This window comes from Myodes glareolus, chromosome 17, assembly GCF_982192425.1.
Source record: "Myodes glareolus chromosome 17, mMyoGla1.1, whole genome shotgun sequence".
In the NCBI taxonomy this organism is placed as follows: Eukaryota; Metazoa; Chordata; class Mammalia; order Rodentia; family Cricetidae; genus Myodes; species Myodes glareolus.
In genome coordinates this window covers 65787643-65802906 of record NC_142042.1, presented here as the reverse complement: position 1 = coordinate 65802906, position 15264 = coordinate 65787643, and the positions used below count along the sequence as shown (strand labels likewise).

The 15264-nt window shown below is 45.0% G+C and overlaps 2 protein-coding genes across 2 annotated transcripts in view; one reads left to right on the top strand and one right to left on the bottom strand.

Moving 5' to 3' along the window:
- Nup210l (nucleoporin 210 like) overlaps positions 1-12060 on the top strand; it is a 91775-nt gene extending 79715 nt beyond the window's left edge. Inside the window, exons 33-40 of the mRNA XM_087897331.1 lie at positions 1130-1266; positions 2876-3002; positions 4858-5007; positions 6193-6440; positions 9003-9201; positions 10728-10832; positions 11663-11737; positions 11820-12060. Of these exons, the coding sequence (XP_087753457.1) occupies positions 1130-1266; positions 2876-3002; positions 4858-5007; positions 6193-6440; positions 9003-9201; positions 10728-10832; positions 11663-11737; positions 11820-11920 (1142 nt within the window). The 3' untranslated portion in view covers positions 11921-12060. The remainder of the gene's footprint in view (positions 1-1129; positions 1267-2875; positions 3003-4857; positions 5008-6192; positions 6441-9002; positions 9202-10727; positions 10833-11662; positions 11738-11819) is intronic.
- On the bottom strand, positions 11371-14046 carry Rps27 (ribosomal protein S27). Its single transcript, XM_048456137.3, has 5 exons — positions 13913-14046; positions 13493-13601; positions 13152-13262; positions 12709-12874; positions 11371-11614 (listed from the first exon to the last, which is right to left on the bottom strand). The coding sequence occupies exons 1-4, from the start codon at positions 13916-13918 to the stop codon at positions 12846-12848; spliced, it is 255 nt and encodes an 84-aa protein (XP_048312094.1). The 5' UTR covers positions 13919-14046; the 3' UTR covers positions 11371-11614; positions 12709-12845.
- Positions 14047-15264: the final 1218 nt, after the last annotated feature.

Here is a 15264-nt window from a genome sequence, read left to right as displayed (position 1 = left end):
TTTTTGAGACAGGGTTTCTCTGTGTAACAGCTCTGGCTATCCTGGAACTCTCTCTGTAGACCAGGCTGGGGTCAGACTCATTGAGATCCACCTGTGCCTCTCAAGTGCTGGGATTAAAGGTGGCTACAAAGGCAGTTCTAATCAGTCTTGGAGCTGACTTGCGATGACCAATGTATACTCTAAGGTCTGTGAGCTAAGCTGGCTTCAAAGCCAGTAATGAAAGTTATACTTCCACAGTTAGAAACCTCTTGGATGAAGCAAACTTTATCTTTAAGCATTTCTGGTCATGGGGACACACATGTCATGATACACATATGAAGGACATGGAGCACATATGTCATGATACACATGTGAAGGGCATGGGGAGCTGGGCAGTGATGGCGCACGCCTTTAATCCCAGCACTCGGGAGGCAGAGGCAGGTGGATCTCTGTGAGTTCGAGGTCAACCTGGTCTACAAGAGCTAGTTCCAGGACAGGCTCCAAAGCTACAGAGAAACCCTGTCTCGAAAATCCAAATGTTTAAAAAAGGGGCATGGGGGCACACATGTCATGATATGCATATGAAGGGCATGGGGGCACACATGGCATGATACACATATGAAGGACACGGGGGCACACATGTCATTATACACATATGAAGGTCATGGGGCACACATGTCATGATACATATATGAAGAACATGGGGCACGCGTCATGATACACGTATGAAGGGCATGGGGCACACATTTCATGATACACATATGAAGGTCAGATACCAGTCTTCTCTCCCACCATGTGGGTCCTGGAGATTAGCTCAGGCTGTCTGGCTTCACAGCAAGTGCCTTTGCGTGCTGGCTTGCAGGCTGCAGAGGTAAGGCTTTTTAGTTGGGTTTGTGCCAGGCCCATCCTTCAGTTTTGCATTTTGGAATTTTGAGAGTCAACCAAGTGCATACTAGTAAAGATGAGGAAGCAGAAGGGCTACGTTAGGATCAGAAATCTGGTAGGTGTCAGGTAAAACAGACAGTCAGGAAAGCTGCTTACATTCTTGATAAAGAGTGGTCATGAGTGCCTACTGATTGAGACTTTGAATGAAGTAATTTATTAATTTATATAGAAAATTGCAGCCAGGCACGTTCTTGTCTTTTCTCAGGTGAGCCTGGGCTGTGGATGATTTCTCCCAACAATGTTATACAGACAGACACAGCCACTGGAGTGGGAGTGGCTAGGAGCCCAGGAACTGCAACCATCTTTCATGACATCCCTGGAGTTGTGAAGACATTTCGAGAGGTACAGCTAAGTGCACCGCAGCTGAAAGGACCAGCATGGTTTCACTTATAGGTTATACATGCAGAAACATGCTAGGCCGGAAGTACACTTTATAACATGCATGAATTCCTGGGTTCAATTCCCACCACATAAACCAGGTGTGTCTTTAATCTCAGCACTGGAGATGTGGAGGTGGAGGCTGGAAGATCAGAAATTCAAGGTCATCTTAAGCTATGAAGAGATTCTGGCTAGTCTTTTTATATCCAAGACCCTGTCTCAAAATTAAAAAAAAAAAAATCTGCTCTTCCAGAGATCCTAAGTTCAATTCCCAGCAACCACATGGTGGCTCACAACCATCTGTAATGAGATCTGGAACCCTCCTCTGGCGTGTGGGCATACGTAGAGGCAGAAAGTTGTATACATAATAAATAAATAAATCTTTTTTAAAAAATTTAAAAGTCATTTCACAAGTAAATGAATTTGTAGACAGAAGCTTCTGTCCCACAAACAGCTCCTAAGTAACCACACAGAGACTTAATATTAATTATAACTGGTTGGCCAATAACTCAGGCTAATGAATAGCTAACTCTTACATTTAAATTAACCCATATTTCTTACCTATGCTTTGCCATGTGACTTTAATACCTTTTCTCATTATGGCATGCCCATCTTGCTTTGTTCTGGGTCTACTCACCACTCCTCTGCCAGCATTCTCAGTGTGGTTCTCCTGCTTAATACCACCCATTCAGCAACTGGTCAGTCGGCTTCTTTATTAAACCAATCACAACGACATATATTCATATAATGTAAGAAATATTCCAAAATTTTTTTAAAATATTCCACATTTTTTTCTAATTAATAACTGTTTTTATATAATTTTACTATGTTGAAGTTACAATCTTTTTTAATTAAGCAAAAGGGGGAAATGCTGTGGAACAATCTTTGTACACTGTAAATATGTACTACTCTCATTGGTTATAAAGAGCTAACTGACATATAGCTGGGCAGGAAGCGATTGGGCAGGAGAAACAGACTAGAAGGATGCTGTGAAAAAGAAGGGCAGAGTCAGGGTCACCTGCCAGATGGAAAGGAAGCAAGACATGTATAAAATGAGGTAATAAGCCATGAGCCATGTGACAGCACAGATATTAATAAAAATGGGTTAATTTAAGTTGTAAGGGCTAGTTAGTAATAAGCCTGGCTATCAGCCAAATATCTATAATTAATATTAAGTCTCCATATTGGTTATTTGGGGGTTTTTGTTTGGTTGGTTGTTTGGTTAGTTGGTTGGTTGGTTGGTTGGTTTTTTGAGACAGGGTTTCACTTTAGTTTTAGAGCCTGTCCTGGAACTAGCTCCTGTAGACCAGGCTGGCCTCGAACTCACAGAGATCCTCCTGCCTCTGCCTCCCAGTGCTAGGGTTAAAGGAGTGCACCACCACCGCCCACATATTGGTAATTTGGGAACTGGTGAACAGGAAAGAAAAGTCTGCCTATGCAATTTTTTTGTTTGTTTGTTTCTCAAATAATCAGAATGCCAATTTGTAGTTATATGAAATAGATACTCTTGGTTGAAATAAGTTATTGGGGGTAAGGATGGAGGGAACCAGCTCTCCTTTTGGTTTGCTGACAGGTGGTAGTCAATGCTTCGTCAAGATTAACATTCAACTATGACCTCAAGACTTACCTCACAAATACCCCCAACGCAACTGTGTTCAAACTCTTCATCAGCACCGGCAGAAATGATGTCAACCTTAAAGGTAAGGAACCTCTCTGCAGGTCTCCTGATTATGTCCATCTTCCTCTGTGTCCCTCAGTTATTTTACTCCTTTAGATTAATATTTTTCATTGACTGTGCATAGTAGCACCTACCTATAATGCTAACATGTGAAAAGCTAAGATACAACCTTTGAAGCATGTTCAAGGACACACTATTCTCTCAAAAAACTAAAACAACAGCTGGGTGGTGGTGGCGCACACCTTTAATCCCAGCACTCAGGAAGCAGAAGCAGGAAGGCAGGGGAATCTCTGTGAGTTTGAGGCCAGCCTGGTCTACAAGAACTAGTTTCAGGACAGCTAGGAGTGTTACACAGAGGAAGCCTGTCTCAAAAAAAAAAAAAAAAAGACAACAAAAGAATCCATTTTTACTTCAAAATTGACTCCAATTTTTATAAAGGTTTTTATTATTTTTAATTATGTGTAGGTATATGGGGATATGCACATGGGTGCAGGTGCCCTTGGTGGCCAGACACCTGACATGGGTGCTTGGAACTAAACTTGGTCCTCTAGAAGAGCAATAGCTTATGTTGAGCCATCTCTCTAACCCAGTGGTTCTCAGCCTGGGAGCTGGACCTCCTTGGGGTCACCTGAGAGCAGAGGAAAACACAGGTAATCTACACTACAATTGATTCTACAATTGCTACAACAGTACAACAATTGTAGTACAATTGTAAAATTGTAGTAAAATTGTAGTACAATTGCTACAACAGTAGCAGAATTACAGTTATGAAGTAGCAACAAAAATAATTTTAGGATGGGGGCTCACCACATGAGGACCTGTACTTAAAGGGCTGCAGCACTGGGAAGATTGAGAACCACTGCTCTAGTCCTTAACTCCACCCTGGCACAGAAACTGAAATCAATGAGATTTCAAAAATTATGACTGGATTAAGGTTTAGATTTTTATAGTCAGGCGGTGTGGTACACGCCTTTAATCCTAGCACTTAGGGGGCAGAAGCAGACACATCTCTGGCACTGATGTCATGTTAGGTTTCTTTTTAAAAGATTTTTATTCATATCTGTGTGACTACCTTGTGTTCAGGTTTCCTTAAAGACCATACAAGGGTGTCAAATACCCTAGAACTTGAGTTACAGACGGCTGTGAGCTGCCCACAGTGGGAACTGAACTCAGGTCCTCTGTAGCTAATCTTTCTCTGTCCTGCCAGCCAGCTTCCAAATCACAAGCCAGATACTTTTTATTAATTATGGGAGCTTGGCCAATAACTTAGGCTTGTTTTTTAGCTAACTCTTAGAATTTAAATTAACGCATTTCTATTGATTTATGTACTGCCATGAGTCTCACGGCTTTTTACACCCCATCTCCTACATGTTACGTTTATGTTACATCCCAGTCTCTGCCCTTCTTCCCAGCATCCTCTCTGCCCTGAAAATCCTGCCTACCTATTGGCTGTTAAACTTTTTATTAAACCAATCTGAGTGACATATCTTCACAGTGCACAAAAACATTATTCCACAAGTCCGGCAGTGGTGGCACACACCTTTAATCCCAGCACTTGGGAGGCAGAGGCAGGTGGATCTCTATGAGTTTGAGGCCAGCCTGGTCTACAAAAGCTGGTTACAGAACAGGCTTCAAAGCTACAGAGAAACCTTGTCTCGAAAAACAAAAACATAACAAAGAAAGAGGAAAGAAAGAAAGAGAGGGAGAGAGGGAAGGAGGGAGGAAGGGAGGAAGGGAGAAAGGAAGAAAAACCATTATTCCCCAACAGTCCTCTATAGGAACAAATGCTCTTAAGCACTGGGTTCTCCCTCCAGTCCCCATAATTTCTCCTTCTACAACCTATGTTGATAACGGTTATTTAACTCTCTTCTTCTCAGGGTCCTGTACCCCAAGTCAGGCTTCCGCTGTTGCAAATGTTCTTCTTCCCGAGACACTCGTGCTATGCCACGTGCAGTTCAGTAACACTTTACTAGACATCCCAGCAAGTAAAGTCTTCCACATCCATTCCGAGTTCAGCATGGAGAGAGGTAGGATCCAGCGGCTCAGCAGCTTCCTTTTGCCATTTCTACAACTGTCGCCCTCCGGTGGTGACGGCTTATTTGCGTTTCCTCTACCTCTAGAGCCTTTCTCAACTGTCCAACAAAGGGCTGTTTTCTGTTTCGGGCTGGTCTCAACCAAGAACAACCTTGAGCTGATGCCTCCACCTATGGAGAGCTAGGACTGCACGCTGTGCCCCCATAAGTTACCTTTTTCTTTTTTGTTCCTGCTCTAGGAAAGGTTAGATTGTCTCACTGTGTTTTGTTTTGAGACAGTGTCTCACTGTGTAGCTCTGGATAGCCTGGAACTCACTCAGGCTAGGCTGGCCTGAGTGCTGGGATTAGAGGCGTGGGCCATCTCGCCTGGGCTATTCTTTATCTCCAGCATGCATCGCCGTGTCGGAGTATTCCAAACAAATGTCATTAACAGTATAGCATTCAGATGACTTGATATAAATGAACATAAAGCGAGAGGATTCTGCTAGGCCTTAGGGCATAAACCTGTAATCCTAATACTTGGAAGAACTGAGGCAGGAGGATCACAAAGTCAAGGCCTGCCTAGTCTACAAAATAAATTCAAGTTTATCTGGGAAGTCTGGTGTAACTGTGTTCAAACTAGAACGTAAAAAGGCTGGGGATGCTCAGTGGGAGAGATCACCTGGCATGTGGCAGGCCTAATTCAAATACTGCGAACACAACTGTGGGGGGCAGGAAAGCAGGGGAGAGGGAGAAGTAGGGAAGGAAAGGCAGGCTAATGCTACAGTATCTGAGCTCGGAATTGAGGCCTTGCAGCTTGAATGGCATGGCTAATGGACAAGCACTGAAGGAAGGTTCCATCACACTAAAGCTGTACACTTTAGAAAGTTCCAGAACAAAATTCAGATAGAAAGGCACTGGACCAGCAACCAAGGGGAGCTAGGGAAGCGGTGTCCTCGAGGCTTTGCCTCCATTCGGCCTCCTCTGCACTTTTTAGCTGTTTGGCCATTCACTGAGTGCTGACTTTCTGGGACCAGCACTGCTGTGCTCCCTCAGGACAGTTTTCCTTCTTGGTATTTTCCCCATAATGGTCAACAGTGTACCCTTAAACTGAACTGAGTTCACAAGGTAAGTTCTTCTACCTTACCTTGGTTATCTTAGTAGAGTCTCTCAGCCTTCCTGCTGTCTTTCTTTTTTTAGGGGTCTATGTCTGCCTAATCAAGGTTCGACAGAATTCAGAGGAACTGCGCCAAGCCCTAAGTGTGGCCGACACCTCGGTATATGGGTGGGCAACTTTGGTCAGTGAACGCAGCAAGAATGGAATGCAGAGAATCCTCATTCCTTTCATCCCTGGTTTTTACATGAACCAGTCAGAGTTGGTTATTAGCCACAAAGACATTGGAGAACTCAGAGTCCTTGGAGTGGAAAGAGTTCTTGAGAGTCTAGAGGTAACAGCAGTACTGGGGACGGGTGTCTAGGTTGTGCTTTTTTTCCAACATACTTTCATTAGGCTAGCAGTGAAGTCTCCCTGTATACTCAAGATTGGCCTCCTGCCTTCCAAGTGCTACAATTAAGACGTGTACCGCTAACCAGTGTTTGTGTGGTCATGAGAACTCAACCATGGACCATGTGCATGTGGCAAGCACAAGGACTCTACCAACTGAATATCCCTAGTCCTCAGTTTTGCTTTTCAGACAGTGTAACCCAGGCTACCTTGAAACCGTGTACCGCCTATCTTCCAAGCTTGGGGACCACTGGACATGCACTACCATGCATGACTGAAAGACAAGGGGTTTGAAAAGACTTTTCATTCTCATTCCAAGAGTAAAATGTTACTGTGCCTAATTAAAGTTACTGTGGGGGCTGTAGAGATGGCTCAACAGTTAGGAACACAGGTCGTTCTCGCAGATGAGTTTAGCTGCTGGAACCCACATCAAAGGGCTCAGAATCCCTGAAACGCCAACTCTAGGGAACCTGATGCCTTCTTTTAAAGTTACCGCTGGAAAATAGTTTAAATACTTGGAGATAAATTTTTATTTTTAACCATGTATGTCTCTCTGTGTGCATCACATGTTCTTAACCTCTTAAGCCAGGTCTCTAGCCAACCACTGGAGACTCTTATGGTAAATGAACTCTCCTCACAAGGCTGGATACAAGTTTGTCGACCATTGTTAATTTTATTTACTTTTTAACATTTATGTTCATTGGTATTTTACCTGTATGTGTGGCTGAGGGTGTCAAAGCCCGGGAACTGGACTTACAGACATTTGTGAGCTGCCATTTGGATGCTGGGAATTGAACCCAGGTCCTCTGGGAGAGCAGTCAGTGCTCTTAACTGCTAAATTACCTCTCCAACCCAATAAATGCTGCCAAAACAAACTGAAGGCAGGTACGGTGTCGTGAGCCTATAATTCCAGCATTGAAGAGGCTAGGAGTTCCAGGCCAGCCTGAGCTACACAATGAGACTTCTGACTCCTTGCTGGCCCTCTACCTCATGTCACGTCTCCAACCCTAGCACTCAAGAGAGGCAAGTCTCCCCCCCCCCCCACGCCTCAAAGCACACTCAAAGTCAGCCTTTAGCTTATTTTATTTTATTTATTTTATTCTTTTGTACACTCAGTGTGGAGGCCAGAATTCTCCCTCAATTGCTCACCATGTTTTTTATGTTCTTATTTTTGGTTTCTCAAGACAGGGTTTCTTTGTGCAACCTTGTCTATCCTGGAACTCGCTCTAGACCAGGCTGGCCTCTGCCTCAGGAGATGACCCTGCCTCTGCTTTCCAAGTATTGGGATTAAAGGTGTGTGCTCCCATTCCTAGCTCACTACCTTTGAAGACAAATCATTATGTAGCCCTGGCTGGCCTGGACCTCACACATGCACCTACCTACCTACCCCCATCCTTGAGTACACACGGTGAGTCAAGTGTGCCACCATGCCCACCTGCACCTTGTTTTCCTCAAGATGAGAGTGTGCGTGCACGTGTGGAGGCCAGAAGAGGGCTGGCGACTGTCACTCTCCAGCTGTCTTTCTTTCTCCACATTTTAAATCACATTTTTATTTATCTTGTATATAGACACATCCATGCCACACAGCACATATGGAGGTCAGAGACCTTAGGAGGGTCATTTTTTCTCTTTTTGTCATATGAGTCCCTAACTCATGGCATCAAGTTTGGCAATAGGCAACTTTACCTGAGCCACCCCATAGGTTCATCACCACTCTTTGAAGATGACTTTCCTTGACTAGGCTAAAAATGAGCCCCAGAAAATAAACTATCCCTGTACCTCTCAGCCGGGGTTGCTGGGATCCCAATGCCAGGCCTCCTGATTGTACAACAGGGACTCTTAACCACAGGAACCTTCTCTACAGCCCTCCCCCACTTTTTGGTGGTAGAGGTCTTAGTCCTGGAGCTTGCTATGTAGTTGGCCTCAAACTCTGACACCCTTCTGCCTCCTGGAACTCAATACATAGCCACCTTGATTTTTGAGATGACCTCATTGAACTGGAGCCTGCCTTAGGCATCCTGTCTGTGGCCATAGGCACACACAGCCAGCTTTTACTTCAGTATAGAGCTTCTTGGTGCCCTGGCTGTGTAAACCAGGCTGCCTCTGCTAGGATTAAAGCTATGCAGCACAACCATGACCAGTTTTGGTTTTGGGGTTTTTTTTTTTGTTTGTTTGCTTGTTTGTTTTCTGGAGACAGGATCTCTATAGATTTGGAGCCTGACGTGGATCCTGGAACTGGCTCCATAGTAGAGCAGGCTGGCCTTGAACACAAGAGATCTGCAAGCCTCTGCCTCCTGAGTGGTAGGATTAAAGGCTTGAGCCACCACCGCCCATCTATGACCAGCTTTTTAAATGAGTGCAAAGCAAGCTCTTGTTCCTTTCTCATTGCATCCAAAGTGGTGAAAAAGCTAGTGATTTATCAGCTGGATACCGGGAAATTCTTGTACTAACTGAAACAGCACCGACTTATCTTCTTCTAAACAGGTGGTATTTTCTTTTCTCCAAGGTCTTTTCCAGCTCCCCATTTCTAGCAGTCTCTGGCCATAGGCACTCTACCCTCACGACAGGCCTGGTTATCTACCTAGTAAGAGCAGTCAACTTCACCGCCTTCCAGTTGTCCTCACCGGTTTTCATTAACATTTCCTGCACACTCACCAGTCAGCATGAGGCCGTGGTGGTCAGAGCCAAAGACCTATCTGGTTCAGGTGAGCACTAAGGACTACTTTTAATCTACATGGGGAAAGAATGCATTGGTAATGGCCAGTCCCCCCCCCCCCCCGCCCGTCACACACACTTTTGGCTTACAGTTTGTCCAGCCCAGATTTTGCTATGTAGACCAGGTTGGCCGCCTGCCTCTAGATCCCTAGTCTACACTCAATCACCTTTTTACAGTAACAGGTATTGGGCTGTAGGAAGGTTGGACTTCTCATATCCCCACCATGCACTTGGGAAGGAGGCAAGTATCTCTTGAGTTCCAGGCCAGCCTGGTCTCCAGAGAAACCCTGTCGGGGGTCGGGAGTGGGAAACCTGCATAAGTCAAGTGTTAGGTCACAATATAGTCATAACACGTGGGCACTGGCAAATGCTGCAAGTACCATTATGTCCAAATCTTACTTAGACCCCATCCAGAAACTATCTACATAAATAGCAGGGTATGGTCAGATTGCTGCAGTGGTTTGTTGTTCATGGCAGGGCACACACACTAATGTGGACTGAAGCAGTCACCCTCCAGTGCCACCCCAGGAATCATCAACTGTTCTCATTTGTCTGGAAGGAAGTATAGGCTAGGACGGCTGGGCCATGTGCAACTGGAATTTAACAGAAAACCACATGGGCCTGTGTGTCTACAAAACTCAGCTCTTAGCTGCACAGTGGTAGCTCATGCCTAGAGGTAGGCAGAGAAATCCTGTTCCTCGTGCTTGACCAAACACTACTTCAGTTATCTCCCCACCTAATGGTACCTTCAACAACCCGGGATAAAGAACATGCTTGAGTACGATTATATGCTAAGAGCTGAGGGCCTCTGAAATAATCAAATATAGACCAAATGTGCTAACAAAAAAACAAGCATGGTGGCAGGGGAAGAGGCAAGAAGCTGAGTTCAAAGCCAGGACGAGGGCTGTTACAGAGAAACCACCTGAAAAACCAATGAAAAAGAAAACAAGCTTTGGCTAAGTGTGTATAATTCATGTGGTACAAACTAAGCGTGTGAAGCCCTGGGCTTACTGCCTAGCTTGCACCCCTGAGAACTGGACATATTGGTCTATTGCCTACAGTGGTCTATTGCCTACAGTCCCAGCACTGAAGGTGGCAACAGAAGGATCAAGACAGCAAGGTCGTTCTTCACAATATGGCATCTAGAACTTTTTAGTGTGGGGGCAAACCCTACATTTTATTATCAACAGTTGAGACAAAGATCAAAATGGCATGCATACAGGTGAGAGAGAAGGGTCAGAAACCGAGTCAGCAGGCTGGCAAAATGGTAGAAAGTCCTCTAATATCCATGGGCACACCAGAATTGGGTTTTGAATTCCATTTGCAGGGCAGCATGGGATTTGAGATATCACTGTCTTCTTACTTCATCATCCCAAGTGGGCATGTACCCTGGGACCCTGTTTTCTTTGTAGCCTTGAACTAGTCAAAAGATCCAGCTGTCTCTGCACTAGGATTAAAGCCACCATCTCCTCTGAATGTTATTAACATATGATCTCATCCCATTATGGCAATGCAGATCACTGTGAAGATTCAGGTGTCTTCAAGAATGTTGCTGGTTCTTACCAGATCCTCCTATTTACCCTCTTTGCTGTGCTGGCATCAACTGCTTTCATCTTCCTAGGTAAGGAGTCTACATGGTAGACTATTGACTCTCACAACCAATCATATAGTTAACACTGAGTGAGCCTAGTCTACTAAAGGTCAACTTGCTGAGCATGATGGCCCACACCTTTAATCCCAGCACTCGGGAAGAAGCAGGCAGCCTGGTCTATAAAGCAAGCTCCAGGACAGTCAGGGTTGTGTTACACAGAGAAACCATCTTAAAAAAAAAAAAAAATCAAACCAAAAGAGATAGCACTATTGCCTACATATGCACTTTTAGCCAAAAGTGCAAAGAAAAATACCTCTAAGATGTGTATTGTCGGCATCTCCCCTTCAGTACTGCAGAGAGGCAGTTCCAGGACCCATAGCAATTACTGAAACTTCCAGTATTCAAGAGCATTGCCATTTAATCTATACATCTTAAATCTATACATATACTTGAATTATCTTATACCTACAGCATATGCTACAAATGTCATAGTTGCACTGTACTGGTTAAGGAATTACAAGTATTAGTACACAGGGCAGTGTTTTTGGAAGGCAGACTAACTGGAAACTTTTATACTAATACTTAAATCTCATTTTATTTATTTCTTACATATTTGCTTGGGTTGAGGAAGGAAGCACAATCATGCCCTGACTCAAGTGTGTAAGTCAGAGACAACTTGAGGGAGTCTGTTCTCTCCTTCCACTGTGTAGGTTCTGGGGACTTAAGACAAGCTTGTCAAGAGTCTGCTGGCTGAATCATCTTGCCGCCCCTTAAATCTCATTTTTGAATGGACTTTAATCTTCAAGGCCTTCCTGCAATCAAAATCACATAAAGCTTTTTGTGGTATTTCCTCTTTCCAGCATACAATGCCTTCCTGAACAAGATACAGACTATTCCAGTTGTCTATGTACCAACTATAGGAACACCTCAGCCAGGTAAAGAACCGCCACCCTCATCTTTCATAGCTTCAGCTATGTGCTTCACTTACGTGCCTTCGCTATTTCCTTTTTCTTCCAGGTTCTTACACAACCACATGTTCTCCCCCTCACTTCCTGAGGCCACAGCCCCCTCTAGTACAGAGTCGGCTACAACACTGGTTATGGAGTCTAAAGCACTAACCTAAATACGGACACATCCCTTCACTGCAGAGTGGAGGAGACACCTAATTCTGCAGAAGCCTAGTAGCAAACTTTACACTAAAGCTCCAAAACAAGTTTTCTGTGTGCTATAAATAAAGAATCTTAAATGGTTTGTTTAATTCAAAGTCATGTCTTGTAAAGTTTCTGGGGCCACCTAAGCCCTGGGTTTCTGTTCCTAGCACCACATAAATTGATATGGTGGTGCACACCTACATATGCTATCACTGGAGGGGAGGGGGTATCCCCTGCGACAGAAGACTTGAAGCTAGGTAAGACCCTGTCTTACACACACCTACTACACCAGTAATCCCAGCTGTTCTGAATTTGCCTGCTTCTTCTGAGTGTGTATCGTCATTCCCTGAATGTTAAGACCGTCACACACCTTTGTATGGCACAATGCTTCCTGTCCCTGTTCCCCCCTACCCTACCTCACCCCACGCCCCCACCACCCCAGACAGGGTTTCTCAGTGTAATAGTTCTAGCTGTCCTGGAACTAGTTCTGGTAGAACAAGGCTGACCTTGAACTCACTGAGGTAAGCTTGCTTCTACTTCCCAAGAGCTGGGATTAAAGGCGTGTACCACTCAGCTAATGCTTCCTGCTAAGAACTAGTGTTTCCCTAAAACAGTAAATACCAAGAAAGGCATTAGAAGAACACAAGCCCAATTATAATTATACAGTATCACTAGCTTTAAACCATGGTCTAAAATTCACCCAGTGAACCTAGCTACAAATGCCAAAATGAACTCTTGGGTATTTGGTCACTTACTTGACCCAAAAGGACCACTCTTCTGGTTGCCCTGGGATACTTGAGGCACAACTTCCTACAAGTTAAACAAGACAAACACTATATATCCAAAATGTGTTTATTGGGATGGTTCCCACTCATCTCGAATCAGGTGCTTTTCAGTGCTGCTTCCTCCTGAAGGAGCATCCTGGAAGAAATAGGTCCAAAGTATTACTTACACCACAGCCTGCACTGACCCTTCCTGAGACTCTGTTCTCAGCCCCATTGACTACTTTCCAGTTATTCAAGTCCCTTTCACCACACTCTATCGCTTGGAGCCAAACTGAAAAGCTTTCAACAAAACCAGCCCACCCTCAACTTTAAGCACTAGGGCTTTGAGACAATACAGTGACTAGCAATACCTACTTTCCGAGCCTGTCACCGTAAGATTCAAAGGCCAAAAGCCCAACATGAAGGCCACTTACCTTCTGTCAGTCTTGCTTTCCCGCCTGTAGGCTGACAGAGGACAGTGGAGCAGCCGACACACAAGACTACCGTCTGTGCATGGCTAAAGACCGTGGTGATTTTATAGCATCCTGAAAATAGACAAATCAACAAACACGGTCATTGCTTTCACTGCTCCCGTGTTGCCATCCCTTTACTGTTCCGTAACAAAAACTGTGCGGTATCTATCGCTAATCTAAGCACGCATTCTAGGATGGAGCTCCAAGTCTTACTTTTGAGTTCTAAGGAAATACCATACTACAACAAGCCCAGGACTAGTTAGTTCTTCCCCGAGTGCTCAAAGTCAGCAGACACTCCTCACCTGGGCACTTCACATCCATAAAGTAGGAATTGGGGCTCTGCACCAGGCGCTTTTTCTTGTGTTTCCTCTTTTCCTCCTCTGGAGAGGGATGAAGGAGATCCTTTGCGAGCTATGAGGGACAGAAACGCAGAGACTTAGAAGCTGACGGTGAAAAGAGATGGTGGAAAACGGTCCCCAGTGTCACACACCGAGGAGAACTCTCCCCTCGCCGCCCCTGGTGTCTGCGTAGCTGGGCCGCCATCTTATCTCCTCTCCGCTCCCGTCTCCGCGGGTGGCCGGTCGGCCGCCGCGGCTCCGGAATTACTATCCTACGACAACGTGGGGCGTAAGTGCGGACCCGCTATGATCTGCAAGTAGCGCGAGAGGGGCGGACAGACACCAGAGCGAGTGCTCTGCCGAAACCTGGGCCAAAGAACTCACAGGCATGTTCTCGTAGGGAGGTCGTCACCGCCGGAAAGGAGCGAAAGCGGAAATCCTGTTCCTTATATCCGGTATGGCACAGGAAGTGACGAGTGCGTGTTGTTCTGCCATCTTGGGAAGGTCCTGCTTGTTGTTAGATTACAAGGGGTTGAGCCTTAGGCTGCCATTTTTAGAAGGTCTGTCAAGGCTCCTCGTGTCACGGGTGCATAACCATGGTGAGAGAGTTAGCTTCTATTTTGAGTTCATGGTTTTGCTGCTGTCAAAAGAAAAATGCATAGGTTAAAATTTTCTTCCTAAGCTTTGACAGCTGGAGTGTAACGGGAACAGCAGAGGTGAACACCAGCCAGGAGCTTAATAAAGGACGTCATTAACTGGGATTCCGTACGATATACTCTGATTAACAAATGTTTTCTTGGAGTTGGGGGTGTACGACGTTAGACTTTTTCCTTAGCATGCACAAAGCCCTGGATTGAATTTCCAGCATTTTGTAAACAGGACAGGGCAGGCAGTGCTGTCGGGGACTCAAAGCTGTAATCGCAGCGCTTCGAAGACGGGAGAATAATAAATTCAAAATCATCCTGGGCTCCATAGCAAATCTGAGGTCAAGTGTGGACTACAGGAGCCCGGTCTGCGGGGAAAAAAAAAAAAATCCTGTTCATATTTGCGCCACTACAGCTAACCATTGTTAACCATGGTTTTGTTGGTGCTGTTTTCCAGGGCGAAGGGTAGCTCCCGATTTTGTATTATTCTGATTTCTTTTTCATTGAAGAAGAATAAAATCAAGTATCCTGACTCGTGCATTGTTTTTGAATATACTAACTAAAGGCCACACGTGATTGGCCACACCTTTTATCGCTGCCCTCTGGCCAGCAGGGTCTAGAGAGGACTGAGTTCAAGCCAGCCTGATCTAGGGAGTTTAGGACAGCAGCAAGAACCACATGGACTGATTGTGTCTCTAAAAATCAAATCAAAATGAAACAAGTCTGCTAATTAACCATGAGCAAACTGTTACTATTACCACATTATACAGATTTTTGTGTTGCTTAGAGAAGTTAAATTGTCCAAGCCAGCGTGGTGGCACCTTTAATCCCAGCACTGGGGAGGCAGAGACAGGTGGACTGTGAAATCCAGTGTCTCAGAGACAGGCAGATCTGGTCTACAGAGCTAGGTTTTGTTTGTTTGTTTGTTTGTTTTACTACAGAGCTAGTTCTAGGATAGCCAGGGCTACACACACACACACACACACACACACACACACACACACACAAAGCCCGGGCATTGATGGCTCATGCCTTTAATCCCAGCACTTGGGAGGCAGAGGTAGGCGGATCTCTGTGAGAAGAGGCAGTTCC